This window comes from Rattus norvegicus, chromosome 1 (genome assembly GCF_036323735.1).
Source record: "Rattus norvegicus strain BN/NHsdMcwi chromosome 1, GRCr8, whole genome shotgun sequence".
Classification (NCBI taxonomy): Eukaryota; Metazoa; Chordata; class Mammalia; order Rodentia; family Muridae; genus Rattus; species Rattus norvegicus.
The window spans coordinates 161,784,702-161,802,957 of NC_086019.1; the positions used below are offsets into that span (position 1 = coordinate 161,784,702).

The 18,256-nt window shown below is 53.1% G+C and overlaps 1 protein-coding gene across 7 annotated transcripts in view; it reads right to left on the reverse strand.

Moving 5' to 3' along the window:
* Myo7a (myosin VIIA) overlaps window positions 1–18,256 on the reverse strand; it is a 70,288-nt gene that overhangs the window by 29,592 nt on the left and 22,440 nt on the right. For 5 of the 7 annotated variants that reach the window (XM_006229744.5, NM_153473.2, XM_006229742.5 and 2 more), the window contains 12 exons: window positions 18,081–18,223; window positions 17,792–17,905; window positions 16,246–16,399; window positions 15,290–15,366; window positions 14,916–15,035; window positions 14,144–14,286; window positions 13,280–13,490; window positions 12,705–12,840; window positions 10,292–10,398; window positions 4,103–4,240; window positions 2,193–2,351; window positions 1,796–1,888 (listed from right to left, as the gene is read on the reverse strand). In XM_006229744.5, coding sequence (XP_006229806.1) covers window positions 1,796–1,888; window positions 2,193–2,351; window positions 4,103–4,240; window positions 10,292–10,398; window positions 12,705–12,840; window positions 13,280–13,490; window positions 14,144–14,286; window positions 14,916–15,035; window positions 15,290–15,366; window positions 16,246–16,399; window positions 17,792–17,905; window positions 18,081–18,223 — 1,595 coding nt within the window. Of the gene's footprint in view, window positions 1–1,795; window positions 1,889–2,192; window positions 2,434–3,351; window positions 3,466–4,102; window positions 4,241–10,291; window positions 10,399–12,704; window positions 12,841–13,279; window positions 13,491–14,143; window positions 14,287–14,915; window positions 15,036–15,289; window positions 15,367–16,245; window positions 16,400–17,791; window positions 17,906–18,080; window positions 18,224–18,256 lie in introns of those variants that run through there. The other 2 variants (XM_039102487.2, XM_039102483.2) reach the window with 2 other exon arrangements.

Below are 18,256 nucleotides of genomic sequence, written 5' to 3' on the forward strand. Positions count from 1 at the left end.
CTATTGTCACTTCCTGGCTTCCCTGCCATCATTTCGGCCCTAGACCTCGCTGCTTTTCTATCTAGGATCTTGGCACAGACTCCCCACCAGGAGTCCCCTGGTGTCCATCAGTCCCCCTCTGACCGTCCCCTTCATAGGCAGTTGGGCAACCTCCTTATGACTTTCCACACATACCCTATAGCATATACGTCAACCTGACATTCAAGACCACTCCAGGTCCCGCTGACATCTCCAGTCTTTCCCCCAGCCCCCTCATTTCCAAGCCCAGTCCTCCTTCCAGTGAGACGAACCGTGAAACCTCACTGGTTCAATCAAGACACATACAGACGGAACGTTCCGTGGGTAAGCATAGTATTGGGTGGTGTGTGAGAGCCACAGAAGAGCAGGCAGATGTGTCCTTGATTGGAAGCCTGGCCTTTGAGTCTCACACGGGGAAGGCTTAAAAAAAAACTGTCTAGTAATCACAGACACTGGGTGAGACTCAGAAGCTCACCATGGCCTTCTCAGTGAGCAGGTGAATGGGCAGATGGGCGGGTGGATGGATGGGGAGTGACATTGGGACATGTGGGCTCTTAGAAGTATTCCTAAGAGTACAGATGGGGGGTTGGGGATTTAGCTCAGTGGTAGAGCGCTTGCCTAGCAAGCACAAGGCCCTGGGTTCGGTCCTCAGCTCTGGGGGGAAAAAAGAGTACAGATAGGTGAGCATGAGGGCAGTGGTGCCCTGCGAGTCTTCTGGTGCTAGGTACACCATTCGGCCTGTTCTCTATACTAACGCATACCTGGCCCTAGGTAGCTCAGGTCAGTAGCCTGCTCCCTGCCCCCCTCCCCCCAGCTTGACTTCAGTCCTCACTCTTCTCTGAACCTGTGAATTGGGCACAGGACTTTCTACCCCACAGCACCAGCAGGGAGACACTAGGAGGCCAGGCACACAGAACTCACTGTTTAACCAGCACTCAAGGAGCAAAGGGAACACAAACATTTCCCAAAGCAGAAAGTCTTGTTTCTGCATAGGAGACGCAGCGGCTGACTCAGAGCCCACACCAAGAGGAGTTAGATGGACCCCTAACCAGACCCCACTAAAGGCTGCTTCCTCCCTTTCTTCTCCCAGATGCCCTGCGTTCAGCCCTGCCCCCATGGAGGAGGGGCCCTGCTCTGTGCCCAGGACAGAGGAAATGGAAATGGGGAAGCCCACGCAGTCCCTGTGCAGCTGCTCTCCAGGGCTGTGAGTGTCAGGGCCCAGTTTCTCGGTCTCGTTCACCACTTCCTAGGAGGCTGTGGGAGCCAGGAGCCCTGACTGCTGTACCTGGGTGCTGAGACAGAACCACAGGCGATAGCACACAGCTGACCCTCATGACCCTGCCTGCAGAAAACCACAAGGAGCGACCTGAGGTCCGCTCTAGACCATCACAGGCCCAGCCTGTCACGACAGAAGAGAAGGCAGAAATGCTTAGTAACTTGCCCAAATACACCAGGCTGAACACCACAGACCACCACAGGGTGTGAATGCCCGGCATTGGTCTGACAAGACAACCAACACACTTTGGTTATCCAGCTCTAAGCTGGAGTCAGTGCCTGGCCCTGTGAGTTATCTCTAATGCGTCTCTCTCTCTCTCTCTCTCTCTCTCTCTCTCTCTCTCTCTCTCTCTCTCTCTCTCTCACACACACACACACACACACACACACACACACACACACACACACACACACATCAAGATACCCTGTAGCCCCCTCTGAAACATCATGGAGAGCTCAGGACATTGGCAGAGCCGTGGAGGCCAGGACAGGCTGTGCTCACCTTCAGAAAGATCTTGGTTTTGCCAATCTGCCAGTCATCGTGAGTGCCCAGCACGGCCTCAGCCATGCGCTGGCATGTCCCTTGGAGGTCATCCTGTGCGGAAGACAAGAGTACTACAGTATATGGAAAAGCCCTCAAGTGTCCTTCTCAAGATTGAGAGACAGGTCTGTCCCTGCATGGCTGTGTGACTGACCCAGCCTGGCCCTGCCTTCTGTGAATGTCTGTTTTCTCCTCAAACCAACTGGATGATAGACACCACGGCGTCCTTCAAGGGTGTCCTTCTATCCTGCCCTATCTTTGCAGAAGTACCTAATGTGGTCAAGTAGATGTCAAGCTCCAGTCACTGTCACAGGTAAAACTGGGGTCCTCTCCCCTGTTGGTGTACCCAGCTTTGTACCTGCTTGTATGCTGGTTTCACCCCAGGCAGCAGCACGCGGTAGCGCTCCACAAACTCCACAAAGCTGTAGCGAATGGGGTAGCCTGCGTGGCGGATGCGGATAGTCTCCATCATGCCCGAATAGCGCAGCTGGCGTACACACAGGTGCCGGTCGAAGAGCTGCGGGGCCAGAACCAGAGGCATCACGGCAAGGCCACTATCTGACCAGCACAGGCAGAAAACACACAGAAGTTGAGGCCTCCTAGGAGCAAAGCCAGACAGGAGGCCAGGACTGTTGGTCAGACCCATGTGGCAGCAGGAAGTGGGGACCTGCAGGTGGACAACTGTGTGCTATAGGATCAGATCACAGAGAAGACACAGGTCCATGTCTTGGGAGACATAAGAGGTTTCATGGATATTAGGGGAGGGTCTTCCAAGGCCGGAGGAGGGTGAGCACGTGAGGAGGGGCAGAAGCTTTAAAGTGTATGCCCTGCTAGGGGTGGAGGACATGGAGGGAGCTGAAGAGCCTAGGCCAGGACACAGTGAAGGCCACCCAGAGGTGGGTACTCCTCACAACCCCAGGCTACCCTTTACACAGCCCCCAAGCAGAACCATGTTATCCAAACGACTCTCCAGGGGCTGGCTTAGGTCCTTAGGGAAGAGGCACTGCCTTATAACCGGCTCATAGTAGCCACCGTGATGGCTTCATGGCAGGACTACATCCTGAGTCCAGAAAGACAGAAAAGGCAGAAAGCAAGGCCAGGGGCCTTCTGAAGCCAAGCTACCAGTCTGGGCCTTGTCCCATGGGTGACTGGAACCAAGAAAGGTTTGCAGCAGAGAGATATGGGGCAGGATTTACTTTAAGAATAGCAACATCATGTGCTGGGTTGGTCATGCTCAATCCCAGCAAGCAGAAGACAGAGGCAGAGAGGTCCCTGTGCATAGTCTGTATAGCAAGGTCTAGGCCAGGTAGGGCTACATAGCAAGACCTTGTGACAACCAAGAACATAAATGATGTCATCCTCAGTGTAGCAGGTGTTCAGAGGAGGGGGAGGGGGGCAAGCTCCTGCAAAGGTGGAGGCCTGGGCTGGGAAAAGGTTCCAGGGAGCCGGTGCTCAGCCCTGTCACCCTGCATGCCCTGGCTCAGGGAAACCTGAGGTCTGAAGAGGACAGGACTCACCCACGCTGGGAAATGGCTTCCTGGCGGGGACAGCGTGCGGAAGGTCGGCTTCTGTGGTCCATTTCCTCTCCCTCTCAGCCACTTTCCCCAGCCTTCCTTCCTTCCCTCCCCAAGCCCCACACCCAGCTTCCCCCACCTCTCCCCTCCTTTGGATAAACAACACCTCTCAGGGCCTGCACTGAAGCAGGGAGCTAGCAGCTAGTCTGCCTGAGCCCCTCAATCCCGGAGCTCCCATGTGACAACTCAGGACTGTCACTTCCTCTTAGGCAATGTGCTGAAAGGGACTCTACTCCGTGTATGGAAGGGCTAACAAATGTTGTCACTAATAGTAAAAAGGAGGGACCTTTAGCAAAGGAGTCCAGAAGGACTTCCTGGAGGAGGAGGGCACTGAACTAAGGGGAGGAGAGCTTTCAAAGGAGGGGCCCTATCATGAGCCACATTTGTATTTACTAAGCACATAACAGGCACTCTACAATCTTGGAGCATGGTCTCTGAGGAGAAAGTGGCTGTGAGTTTTCATTCTCAAGGAAACTGAGGCACAGGGCAGTGTCTGATTTATGTACAACTGCTCGGCTGGGAGATAGCAAAGCCAGGGTTAACATGACCTTGGAGCCCCTAGGTTCCCAGCAACTTGACAAGACCCCTAGTCCCCAGAGAGAACAAGGCTCCCCATTGCCCACCGACCCCATCCATCTTACCCCCTCCCTCTCCACCCTCCACCCCTGCCCACCACATGCCCTCCAAGGCTCACCATGGGCTTCTTGAACTCATTGGGTTTGATGCATCGTACAAAGAAGGGCTGGCAGGCGCCCAGTGTGCGCATCAGCAGCTCCAGAGACCGCTTGAACTGGCTGCTGAGTGTAGGCGAGCGCTTCCTGGTCTCTGCACCCTGTAGCAGGGGACAGACAGACAGTGATGGGAGGGGCCGTGCCTTTCCCCTCCCACCCTCCAGCAGCTGTCCTGGAGGGAGGGAAGCACCAGGGAGGGTCACCAAGGCCAGTATATGGGTAGTTGGGATCTCTTGATCTGGGCTGGAACTTGGACCTCAGAGACCCACTATAGGGCATTCCCTAGGACCCCAGTAGTGTCCCTCCAGAACCCCTACCATCAGCTGGGAGACTCTGGGCCAGCAGCAGTCTCTCTGGGTCCTATTCCCTCCCTGTGTAAGACTTGGCGTCCTCAGGATACTGAGGTCATCTTAGTGACAGGAGTTAGACAAACCTAATTCAAACCCCATATATGGCCTAGGCTGACCACCAACAGTACTGAGTCTCCATTGTTTCCTAAGTGAAAACATTGCCATCTACCCTCCTAATGGGGTGAGTGGAGAGTCCATGTGCAATAAGCAGCCACCTGGGTTGGTCACTGCACCCCCTGGGAGCCTTGGAGGTGACAGCACAGCTCATGACCTATCCTGCTCTGCTTGTAGACCAGGGCAGTGTGGGTAATCTGGATAATCCTCCCAGCTGCTGTGGTCCCAGCTGCTGTGCTCCCAGCTGTTGTGCTCCCACCTTCTGTGCTCCCAGCTGCTGTGCCCCCTAGCTTCTATGCCCCTAGCTTCTGTGCTCCCCAGCTGCTGTGCTCCCAGCTGCTATGCTCCCAGCTGCTGTGCCCCTAAGCTGCTGTGCTCCCAGCTGTTGTGCTCCCAGCTGCTATGCTCCCAGCTGCTGTGCCCCTAGCTGCTGTGCCCCCAGCTGCTGTTCTCCCAGCTGCTATGCTCCCAGCTGCTGTGCCCCTAGCTGCTGTGCTCCCAGCTGCTGTGCTCCCAGCTGTTGTGCTCCCAGCTGTTGTGCTCCCAGCTGCTGTGCCCCTAAGCTGCTGTGCTCCCAGCTGCTGTGCTCCCAGCTGTTGTGCTCCCAGCTGTTGTGCTCCCAGCTGTTGTGCTCCCAGCTGTTGTGCTCCCAGCTGCTGTGCCCCTAGCTGCTGTGCTCCCAGCTGCTGTGCCCCTAAGCTGCTGTGCTCCCAGCTGTTGTGCTCCCAGCTGCTGTGCTCCCAGCTGCTATGCTCCCAGCTGCTGTGCCCCTAGCTGCTGTGCCCCCAGCTGCTGTGCCCCTAGCTGCTGTGCTCCCAGCTGTTGTGCTCCCAGCTTCTGTGCTCCCAGCTGCTGTGCCCCTAGCTGCTGCACTCCCAGTTGCTGCTTGAGCCACCCAGGCCCTCTCCTCCCCACCCCCCACCTATATGTTGTCTTCTCAGAACATTGGGAAATAACAGGGAGAAAGGGGACTCGGGAAGAGCTGAGGTCAAGCAAACAGGAAACGAGCCTTCTGGAATATTGCAGAACTCAGATTAGAAAGAACACAGTACCACCACATACTGTTTTCCTGGCCATTTTTGTGTGAGAACTCACTAGTAAATTTGATCTTGTTGTATGTTTTTAGAGCTATAATTCAATCATATCCTTTTGCATCGAAACTATGGAGTGCAGGGAGCTGGAGAGAGGAACACTTACTGCTCTGACCTCTCAGAGGACACAGGCAGCTCGCAACAACCTGTGACTCCAGATCCAGTGGGTCCGACAGCCTCTGTTGACCTCTGGGGAGTTCTGCACACCTGTGCTGCATTTACACACCTGCACGCGCGCGTGCGCGCGCACGCGCGCGCACACCCACACACTACTGTAAATCTGGGATGCAGAGGCACGTGTATGGGGTATTTGGGAGATAAAGGTACTTAACCTACACTAAATCCAGTTGATATGTTATAGCTTCTAATAAACCCTGTAGGAAAGCAAATGTTTTGGTTCTGAAACAAGTATTTTTCACCTCAAGTTCCGTTGAAGAACATTAAAAATTGTGTTCAGGGGATCTAGGGCTAGGTTAATATTTGTTCTGCCTCATCAGGATTCTTGATTCAGCAACAGCACATACATACCAAGCATATAATTCAGAGTAGAGCAGATACATAGCTCACACCATATGCACGTAGCATACATGCACCCAGTGCACACATCTCACCGTGTACACACTCCTACACAGAACATACACACAAAGCACACACACATGGGCATCATACAGAATTATACACACAGGTGGCACCTGAGCATGCAGACACTACACATGCTGTACATAGTGTAAACACTACATGCACGTGTGTAGCATGCAAACAGCATGCACACCATAAAGCAGACATGACCTGTCCACACCAGGCATGTATATACCACACATATCACTCACAAAATACATATCCCACATGACAAATGCATATAATTCACACACAGCATGCACACCGTCCAGAATAAATGCATACATATGACACAAACATGGTAAGAACACAACACCCAGCACACTTTCTGAATGTATACTATAAAGTACATGTGGCATGCATACCTGTGCATATATGTATCATGCTCACTCCCCATGGCATCGACACACAGCAAGCACACTATGTAGCGGCCATGCATGCACATGGCACACATACACTAAGAGCACACAACACACTCCCTCACAGCACACACCCCTGCATGTACATGCATAACATGCACATAGCATGATCACTATGTGGCACAGGACATACATAATGAGAACACACAACATTGAACAGACCACACACCCTTCAAGATTCTGTCATCTTGAAGTTGTTCCCTTCTGCCTGCCCTGCCTCACAAAGACAGGTCTGCCTCACTCACTGCTGTGTCACCAGGGCCTATGTGCACCAGGTCACACATCAACACCTTGGTCACCTGGGGTATGGTTGTACAGCTCCTCGGTGTCCTTCAAGGTGCACAGACTGTTCCCTTCTGTGCAAGCCAAATCCTTAGGGACTCTCCTCATGACCCTTCTCTTATATGGGACAAGCCATTGGGTCCTTGCCAGAATCTGATGCCACCCACAGTTTCCATAGCTGGGTGGATCCTCAGCCTAGCTCTTTCCTTTCCCCACCTCAGCCTTCACACTGGGCTCCTGCCCTGCCACCCCATCAGGCATTCTACAACCCCATTCACAAAGCAGCTGGGGCCCAGGTAAGGAAATTAGCCACATCCCTCTGCACTCAAAACCCTCCAGTGACATCGGTTCCTCCAGGGAAAGCCAAGGTCCCTATGGGGATCCATGACACCCCAGAATCTACTCCAGGAGCCTCTGGTCCCCACCGTATGTTTGCACCCTTCCTGGCACTCCAGTCTCTTGGATCTGCCTGGAGCACACTTGGAACTTTTGCACACACCCATCCCTCTCCTTGCAAAGCCCGCCTTGGGGAGGGGGGCTTTCACGTTCCTACCAATTTTCCAGTAATGCCTGTCCTGTGCCTCATGCAAAATCACAGGGCCTAAAACCAACCCTTCTGCCTCATCCCTCTCCATGCCACCTCACAAACACTTCATGCTTTATTAATTTACTGGATCTCTCACAGTTCCCCCTCTGCTGGAACACTAGACTAAGTACGGGGTTTGGTTTGGTTGGGTTTCTACCTGTTTACTGCGGTGTTCTGGGACTTGGGCAGCATGTGGCATATGGAAGGCACTCAATAAGTATTTGTAGATAATGGGTGAATAGCTGAGTAGATGAAGGGTTGTGTGGGATTTGCTCTCCCAGCCTCAGCCATCCGGGCTCTCATCTGGCTCTGTTTTATTCAGGAAAGCCTCCTTCTCAGGGATTACTGATTTCTGGGACATCGGTAGATGTTCAGGGATGAGGCAAAGACTGAAGCCAAAAAAGTTCAGAGGCCAATGTGAACAGGACACAGAAAGGGTCTGAGGGAAGGCAGATGTCACCATGGTGTCTGTGTCTGCCAATGAGCAGACATACTGCAGGTGCGAGTGAGCAGCTGCCCTGTGGACTTGGCTGGATGAGACATTCCTCCAGGTACAGCCCATGCCTGGAAGATGGCCTACCTCCGCTTCTCTGATCCCTGGATGAGTAGGTTATGATGCCCTGAACTGCCCTGGGGCAGCAGACACAAGAGTCAAAGGATGAGAACTCAGGAGTTAGGGATTTGCCCAAGCAGAGGGCTGAGGTTCCTGTAAGCATTGCTTGCGATAGGTCTCCACCCTGAGGGAAGAGCTGTAGCTAAGACACTGTCTCAGGGCAATTCCCGCAAGAAAGCAGCCCCGTTCCCAGGAGTTGTAGATCTTTCGTGGACTGGAGTGTGACTCAGTTAGTAAAGCTCTTGCCTTGAGAGCATGGAGACCTGACTCCAATTCCCCCAAACCCATATACGAAAAGGTAAGTTTGGCGGTACACACTCATAATCCCAGTGCTGGGGGAGGGAACAGGCACAACAGAACTGGAACATATGGGCCAGCCTAACCTACATGGTGAGCTCCAGGGCAGTGAGAAAACTTGTCTCATAGAAGGGGCAGGGGGAGTATGGCTCCTGAGGAACAATATCTAAGGTGGCCCTCTGGCCTCCATACCCATATGTGTGCATGTGCGTGCACACACACACACACACACACACACACACACACACACGCACACACGCACCCATGCACGCATGCACGCACGCACGCACGCACGCACATGCACACGCACACGCGCGCGCACACACGAATATGCACATTCACAGACTACCCATTCTAGAGTTGCATCAGGATTGGAAGCTGTCTCAGCACAGTGAAGGGACTTGTCCAAGGTCACAATCAATCATTGCTAAAGTGTCTTCTTTGTATATCACAGCCAGGAAAGAAAGTGGTGTGTGTGTGTGTGTGTGTGTGTGTGTGTGTGTGTGTGTGTGTGTGTGTGTGTGTTATGGGTGTGGGAACCAGAGGAATCCACAGGAAGGAAGATAGTCCTTATCTAGACAGGTTTGGTATCACTTCTCCCCTTGACACTCAGGGTGTTGGGTCTATGTTAGGGCTCTGGAAGAGGCCGAGAACAGGCCAAATATGTGCTGTTAGCCCTGGACAGAGAGGAGACAATGACCTGGGAAGTGGGGGAGCAGAGAGGAGATGGAATGGTGGTGGTAGCCATGGCCTCTAGCTCCTTTGGAATGGGAAATGCCACAGCAGCCAAGACCTGAAGCAGGTGTTCTAACTGATCTCCCCAAAGGATGTGTCGTTAGGGTAAATGAAGCCCTCCTTGACCTCAGTCCCGCTCCACGAAACAGAAGGCCACCTGTCCCTACACTTCAGCGTGTCCTCAGAGACCCACTGAGTCTTTAGGGCATGTGATCATGGAAGCAGTTACAATAACGGGTGGGGCAGAAAAGGCTTAGGGACCTTCTCCAACTTTCTTCTTGTAGGTCTCAGTTTCCCCTTTAAGAAACAGAGATTTCTGCAGCACACGCAACTTAAAAACCCAAAACCACTCCACAAAAAAACCACTCCACAAAAATAAAAAACCAAAAACAAACAAAACAGCCCCCACACTCCACAAAAGGCAGAAAAACCCAGCCCTCTCTCCCTTGGAGTCAGCCCCGTGAGGGTGAGCTCTCCCACCGCAGTCATCCTGGGCCCCAGGCTGGGGCTTTTACCTTCGAGGAAACGGCTGCCTGGCCGACAGTGCCGGATGAATAACCACAGAGAAACTACAAGGGGAACCACAGGCAGGTGAGGAGGAAGAAATGTGCCTGAGAGAGCCAAACAGCCACCGAGACAGGGTTGGGAGGGCCTGGGGTAGACGTCAAGGTTGGCCACCATCCCAAGCAGGTCAGACACCTGCATCGGCATGGAGAATGGTGGCTCTACCCTCCCTGCTCCCCTCTCCTGTGCCCTGGGAAACAGGGACATAGAAAGGAATGGAATAAAAGCCATACAGCCCAGCAAGAACTCCAACTGACACTGCCTACCCTTCAAAGGGGCAGAGTACGCAGTTCTTTGTATCCGCTCAGGGTCCAGGGCGGCCCACCTTCCACACAATCCTATGTCTCCCCTTGTGACTGTCTAGAGGTGGGCCTCTGTGGTAAGGACCCAAGTGACCTCCCTCATAGCCCTTCTCTGAGTCTCATACCGAGAGGCCTAGTTTCCAGGGCCCCTTCTGCTCAAAGGAACATCCAGCAATCTTACCATAGCAACGTCGGCCTGGAAAATCTGCTTTACAAACTTGTTCCGGGAAGAGTGGACCAGCTGGATGATGTCCCCATGCAGGGTGTCTCTGTTCTTCTCCAGGAAGCCTGGCAGCAGAGAACAGCCATATCTGCCCCCACAATCACTGGGCAAGGGCTCCCCAAACCCACAACATCCAAGCCAGAAGGACCTTAGAATTCACCTCGCTTACCCACACCCATTCCACAGTGTGGGCACTGGGCCCGGAGAGGACAGTGGCTCACCCAAGATCACAGAGGAAACGAGGGGCAAACCCCCAAATACTCATCCCCACTCGCAGTCTAGGTAGGAAGTACAGGTCTCTGTCTCGAGGACAGAATGAGGCTCCCTTCCCAACCGGGTCATCCCTAAGCCACTGCGGGCCTTTTGAACTGAGATGCCAGAGTCCAGCGAAGGAATCGCCCGAGGGAGACTACATGTGGATGCTGTAAGCCATCAATGGGTGGCTAATACCACCACCCCGTGACTAGGCAGGACAGTGTGTTTTACTGTGTTCTGGAACTGGCACCAACATGCCATTCTCAGGGACAGAGGAACTAGGGAGGTGCAGGAGATGAGGTATCCACAGGCTAAAGATGCCTGAGGGGTGGCAACACAGCCAAACACAGGACTCGGGCCACCCCCGAGAGCAGATCCTGAACCTGGTATGATGTAGGAAGGGTGAACTACAACAGCAGGGTCTCTTGTTAGAGCTATGTCAGCCTCACATGTGACATAAAGAAAGTCCCTTTCAAGGCTTTGGTGTCCCTGTCTGAGAGGAGAAAGGTGGTGCTTACCACTGTATCAGGCCCTGCATACACACACTGATTTCTGGACCAGTTCATGTGGGAGCATGGCCCACCGCCCTAGGTTGCTCTGAATGCAATGGGCCTCGTGGGTGGGAGCATTCGGGACAATGGGCGGGATCTCAGTGTATTGCACCCACAGTGAATGCCATGAGGTTGGCCTTTCACACCTGGCTGGCTGGGAGGCTCATCAGGGCTCTCTGCAGGAAGGCTGCAAAGCTTCAGGGATTGCAGAACTGCGGGTGAGGTGAGCTGGGCTTCCACCCCTCTGCCTAATTTCCAGCTTTTCTTCTTAAGATTTGTTTTTAAAAACAGACTGTGAATCTGGCTGATCCAGAACTCACAGAGATTTCCCTGTCTCTATTTTCTGAGTGCACCACCATACCCAGCAAGATTTGTCCTTCTGGATGTATATGACACCTATGGGTGGGTGCCCGCAGAAGGCATTGGATCCCCTAGAGCTGAGTTACAGGCAATTGTGAGCCAGCTAACATGTGCTGGGAACTGAGCTCAGGTCCTTTGAGAGAGTGCTGAACTGCTGAGCTCTCTCTCTAGCTCCCTTAATTTTCAGCTTGAAATGAACCGGCTGCATGCTCTTGGGAGAAGGAAGATGCCTGGGCATCCACTTCAATGCACTGGTCATGCTGCTGGAAGTTTCTAGGCCTCACTTTGTGTCTACTGGGCTGTACCAGGTCATGGAAGAACGGTTCATGCACCCACATGAACCGGTTCCTTCTGAGCTTCAGTTTCCCATAAGAGCCCAAAGCAGGAGCTCGCACAGAGCCAATGCCCACAGCAGCACCGTTTGCATTAGCTGAAGGACAAACAGCCATGTTCCCATTAGCACATGAACAAGTAAACTGTGGTATAGCCACGTGCCAGAGTATAAGTCAGCCATGAAAATGCCCTCGGCCACAACATGGATGAACCCAGGCCAGACTGACCAGAGATATAAGCCAGACCCTAAGAGATGAATTCCATGGCTCTGATGACAGGAGGCACCTAGGTGGTGAGATCGTAGCCACAGAAGGCGGAATGGAGGTGCTGGACTAGGTGAAGGGTGGGAGGTACTAATGATGAGTGGGTTGTGATGGTACTGATGACAGTGGAGTTGTGGAAAGCCCTGGAAGGGGCGGTGGTAAATGGGAGTCATGCTCCTGAATTGTAAAGCACTTACAATGGTAAACTTTGTATCCTGTGTGCTTTGCCACAATTAAATGCGTTTTTTAGAAACCACCTGGGATGTAACTCAGGGGTAGGGCATTTATGGCACAGCTTTGATCCCCAGTATCATAAGAAAACAAAAGCAAGCCCAGATTCAGGAGGCAGGGGCAGGGGATCTCCATGAGTTCCGGGTCAGCCTGCTCTACATAGTGAGTTTACCGTCCAGCTAGGGCTACCTAGTGGGACCTTGTCTGGTTTTGTTTGTTTTTAAGACAAAAATAAACTAAAAGCAAAGCACAGAATGGCATGCTTCCTGTGGTTCCTTCTGTCCCTTCTGAACTCTGCACCTTGTGGCCTCTCTCCCCTAACCTAGAGACAGAGAAGGTTTGAGTACAAGTAGAGACAGACACCCACGCCGCTTGTACCTTGACTCTCATAGTAGACAATGCCCGCAAAGTGGTTGATTCCAAACTGGGTCTCATGGCTGTTCTTGGGTGGGACGTAGTTGGCATTGAGCCTGTGCTGTGAGTTCAACTTATGCAGCATGGTGGCATCCGTGCCCTGGGGGAATAGAGTGTCTATTGCCAAGCCTGACTTCCAGGGCCTCCCTACCGGAGGCCTCCCATCCTCCCTTGACTTTCTCAGTAACTGCCTCCCACCATGCCCTGGCACAGGCTCTAAGCCTCACTGCCAATCTGTGAGGTGGGTGAACCACATAACCTTAAATAAGCATTCCAGGCCAAGGCATCTTTTTTTTTTTTTTCATGACTAAAATAATCGGAAGGCTAAGGCTGGAGGATGTCTAGAGCCCATGAGTTCAAGGCTAGCCTGATCGATATAGCAAGACCCTAATCTCAATACCTCCCCCCCCCACCCCAGGAGCAATACTGTGCTTCCTTCCCCAGATCAAGCCAAATTCTATCGTTAGCATCTATCCTGAAGCAGCTGGTGCTGCCTCTCCCAGGTTGCAGGTGGGGAAGCTGAGGCTCGCTGTGCCCACCTTGGGGAACTTGCTCTCTTCGTCAATGAGGGAGATGACGTTCATAGGCCGGTTGGCGATCATGTCCAGGGCCTCCTGGTTGTCAGTGAACTCGATGTGCAGCCAGTCAATGCTCTCCAAGTCATACTCCTCCTGCTCCAACTTGAACACGTGTCGCACGAAAAACTGCTGCAGGTGCTCATTGGCAAAGTTAATGCAGAGCTGCTCAAAGCTGCAGAGGGTAGGGGACCGTGGACCTGTGTCACCCAACCTCTGCCCTGGCTCCAGACCCAGCTCTGCTATCTCAGCAGCTTGACACAAGGCTCCCATCTGGTGGGCTAGGGTAGAACTATCAAGTCCAACTCCTATGCTGAAGACGACACTGGGGACCGGCAAGGGCAAAGGACATGCCCAAGGTCACTGAGGGTTACAGAGATAGGCTGGAAGCCAGGCTCAAGGCTCTCCCCTTGAGGGACCAGGCCCTACATAGGGGACATGCCAGAATAGTGGGAAGGTGGGCCCTAGAGAGACACCGGAATATCACTGAGAGGCCGAGACTGACAAATATCCAGCAATCAGAGAGAGCCCTGAAGCCAGCTCAGCTAAGCAGCAACCTTGACTCTCATATTCAGTGTGGTGGTCTCGGGGACTCTGTGACATTCTACATTACGAGAATTGAATTGCAGCGATTCAGGTCATAAGTTCAGAGACCAGAGACCACCTCCCAAGTACCCAGGTAAACCGTCCCCAGTATCCAATTGGGTTGGCCTCAGCTGACCTGAGGCTAGGCAGGACTGAAGTTCCCAAGCCTGAGGCTGTTCTTGGAGGCAGGCAGCTTACAGGAAGAGGCACAGCATTTCCCAGGCATGGGGTCCCCCACGTTACCTGTTCACGGTGAAGTTCTCAAACCCAAAGATGTCCAGGAGACCGATGGACCGGCGAGAGTTCGTCACTTCCTGAGAGGGTGGTTTGTAGATTGCTGCATTGATCTTCTCCACAATCCATACAAAGAGCCGCCCATAGATGCCCTGAAAGGTACCCATCAGCCACGGGGCAAGGCAGGCCCTCTCTGAGCAGCAGTCATTCCGAGTCTGGGCTCCAGCCTTACAGATGGCATGGACACCCCAGGTCTTCACGGGGCAGTCCCTGCTACCGCACATGCACTCCTGCTTCAGCAACCACTCATTTGCTCCCTTGGCACTTCCCTTGACCCCAAGGCTGGGAAGGAGTCCCTTTGGGGTTCAGCATCTTCCCTCATTTGTCTCTCCGTCCTCTGCCGACCTTAAAGGTCCAGAATCCGGCACAGGGACGGTACGGATTAGGGACTCTTTGATTGGCAAATATGTGGCTATAGCAACACGAGGACTGGGAGTCTTCTCTTCCACCAGCCAGACCCCGTGAGACCTTAGAGGGTGCTGAGAACAGCTGGTCAAAGCAAGCCTGAGGGGACAAAGCAGGGCCCCTGAGGAACGCAGAGCCAACTCCTTTGGGATGCCTGGCTTTGGGGCTTAGAAATTGGCAGAGGGAAGTTGGGCACCAGAGAGCCAGAGACTTCAGTGAACAGTCCAGCCCACAGGATGGACAAGCTTTGGAAACATCTTGCACCCGTCCATCCGCAACTCATGGCAAAGAGGACATTTGGCCACTGGGTTCTCACCTTGACAAAGGCATCTCGCACATCCAGCGCCTGCTCCCTGCTGAGAGGGGTGGAGACCGTTTCCCCACGGGTGATGAGGGTGCGGCTGGTGAGGCAGCTCATCAGGTCTGGGGGATTCACCTAGAGCACATGCCCAGGTTGGTCCAGCCCCACCCTGACTGTCCCCCTTCACCCTACTTGGCTTCCCAGACATCACAGAGCCCCAGCCCAGACCTCTCAGCACCATCCCTTGTAGGAACAGCGCCCCAGGCCCACACACTGTTCCTTGAACAGAACTCTCCAGTCCAAGGTCTCCATGGTACCCACCTCAGCCCAACTGAGCCAGAGGCCCCTCCCTCAGAGGGACAGACAGAGTAGGAGAGGACAGCACTGACCTCGAGATGAGAAGCTGCCGTGGCCAGCGATGGGGAGAAGAGGACTTCGCACGCATCCAAGTTCTCAAACGTACGGGCTGCCAGAAGCAAGGGACATGGTGTCACAAAGGGAGATAGAGGGGCAGGGGGACCCTGAGGAGAGCAGGATGGCACGCCTATTCTCAGGGACCTGCCGTGTCCACAGAGGGTGGGATCAGTATGGTCAGTATACATATGATTGATGTTCTCATAACAGTCTGTGCTCACCATGAGACTATGGACCCTAAATGACAGCACCTAGCACTGAGGCTGGCACCCAAGCTGGAGCCTCTAGTGGCTCCCTCTCAGCCTCTACCCAGTGGCAACCACGGTATTTTGGGACCAGCGTTGGGAACTTGTCCTTTCACCAAACCTCCTACTCTTGGTCCTCAGAGTCTCTACCCAAAGCACCTGTTTCCCCTTACCTCTCCAGACTCACTAGCCCAAGGTTGCCTTTGTCCTGGGGACACTCACTCACTGCATGAATTTCCAAGAGCTTCTATTCTGCCGGGGACCCATGCTGGACACCCGTGAAAAGGCATAGTGTAATCCAATGCCTTCTTCCACAGGACCACTTCACTCTAGTATGCAGTAGTGTCAAATAAGTGTACATGCCCTGCTTTGTCTAACAGACAGCTGTTTGACCATTCGCACCACAGTGTGAACTCCAAGCTTTAGCCTCTCTTGAAAACACTAAGTCTTAAAGAAAAAAAATGTGGAAGAGGTCTTAAAGGGCTGCAGCCAGCTCTGAATGCCTCACCTGCCGACTCTGTGGGGGACCGCCACACAGCGTACCACCCTTGAGACCGAAATCAGCCTGACTTGCATCCCCTGTAATGCCCACTGCAGCAGACAGCACTGCCAACCCCTGGAAGTTAGGTGCCATGCTGCCCTGAGCAGAGTATGGCACTGTGGAGCACGGCACCATGGGGCCTCACCCTCGTACTGCAGATTGCCCATGTGTAGGATGGCGGCCAGAAGCTTCAAGATCTCCCAGTTCTCCGTGTCTGTGAACATGAGCACCTTCATGGCTGAGCGGATGTTGGCATACTCCTGACTGTCCACACGGCCCTCACAGGTGATGCAGTTACCCTGGGGCCAGAGCGGGGAGGCATAAAAGAGGGAGATAGGGAAGTGTCAAGGAGATGTCAGGAGGGCAACACCCCAGAATATTTAGAATGGTCTTGTGGTCTTCTCTGGGGCACTCTGACATGAGTAAGAACTGGGCACTATACAGGCCCACCCAGCCACTCCTTTCTGTCCCAGCTCACAGCACCAACACCTCACCCAGCTCCACACAGCTCCAGGGTGCCTGCCCACTCGTGGGGGACTTCCCTCCAACTGTAACCATGTGTGAACCACAGAGGGGAAGTATAGACACAGCCTGCTCAGTAGCGTGTGTGTGTGTGTGTGTGTGTGGTGTACACATGTGTGCATGTATGTGTGTGTGCATGTATGTGGTATATCTTTGTATGTAGTGGTGTGTGCTGTATGTGGTGCATGTGTGTGTATGTATGTTGTATGTGGTGTGTGGTATGTATGTGGTTGTGTGTGTGGTGTGCAATATGTGTGTGGTGTGGTATATGCTTTATGTGGTGTGCATGTGTGTATGTATGGTTTTATGATGTGTTTGTGTGTTCTCTGGGTGTGTGTATGGTGTGTATGTAGTATGTGGTATGTGGTGTGTGGTATGTTTGTGTGTGTGTGTGTGTGTGTGAGAGAGAGAGAGAGAGAGAGAGAGAGAGAGAGAGAGAGAAAGAGAGAAAGCCAGCCAGCTAGTTACAGAAGTACAGAAGAGAAGGTCCTGTCCCACCCACAACACCTTAAATCCTGAAAAGGTTCTCTCTGGAGAATAGAGTTGGAATTCTCAACTTAACAGTCTGTGTGCACAGCCCCTAGAGCAGTGGGTCTCAATCTTCCTAGTGCTGCGACCCTTTAGTAAAGTTCCTTGTGTTGTGGTGACATCCAATCATAAAATTATTTTGTTGCTACTTCATAGTTGTAATTTTGCTAGTTATAAATTGTAATGCAAATATCTGTGTTTTCCGATGGTCTTAGGTGACCCCCGTGAAAGGGTCATTCAATCCTCAAAGGGGTAGAGGGAGACCCACTGCCTTAGAGCCACAGAGTACCAGAAACCAGCATCAGAGCCTGTCATCAACAAATCCTGGAGGTCCAGGCCTCAGCAACCAGCTCCCTCAATCCTAGGAGGCCCAGCAGAGACCTTTAAAGTCTAGCTTAGCGTATGAGCAGGTCAATGTGCTTGGTTCTGTGGCTCCTATATGCTATGGCCCCATGCTCTGTGTTGACCTTGAGAAATGGATCTGTGGTAAGAATACATTAGGGACATATGCCCAAGTGAGGGCACATTGTTTAAGGCACAGGCAAGCCTGGATGGGCTGGTACAGTGCCACACTGCCAAGTTTGGTCTTGCCCTACATCACCAAGACAGGTGTTACCCCCAGTATGTCACCTGGACCTCACCATTGCCAAATAGTTGTAGTCAGCGGCCTGGCCTAGGCCTAGCTTCTTCTTCTCCTCCTCATTCATGCCCTCCAGCATACAGTAGAACACGTGATAGTTCCTCTCATCAGGGGCCTGGAAGTAGACATCAGGATTGGGAGCACACATGAGCAGGAGTCTCCTGGGGGACCTTGAACACTTCGAGGACCAGAAGGAAGTACAGTGTGGTAACAGGTGGCCCAGACTATGTGGACAGTGGTGCCCACCCAGCCTATCTAGGCACCGACTCACACTGGGAGCCAGGGCTCACCTGGCGGCAGACTCGTGACTTCTCCAGCAGGTACTGCTCTATTTTTGCGCCCTCAATGGCACCACGCTTGTTAAAGTGGATGTCAATGTACTTGCCAAAGCGGCTGGAGTTGTCATTGCGGATGGTCTTGGCATTCCCAAATGCTGCAGGGTGGTAGGGAACACAGGTGAGACTGG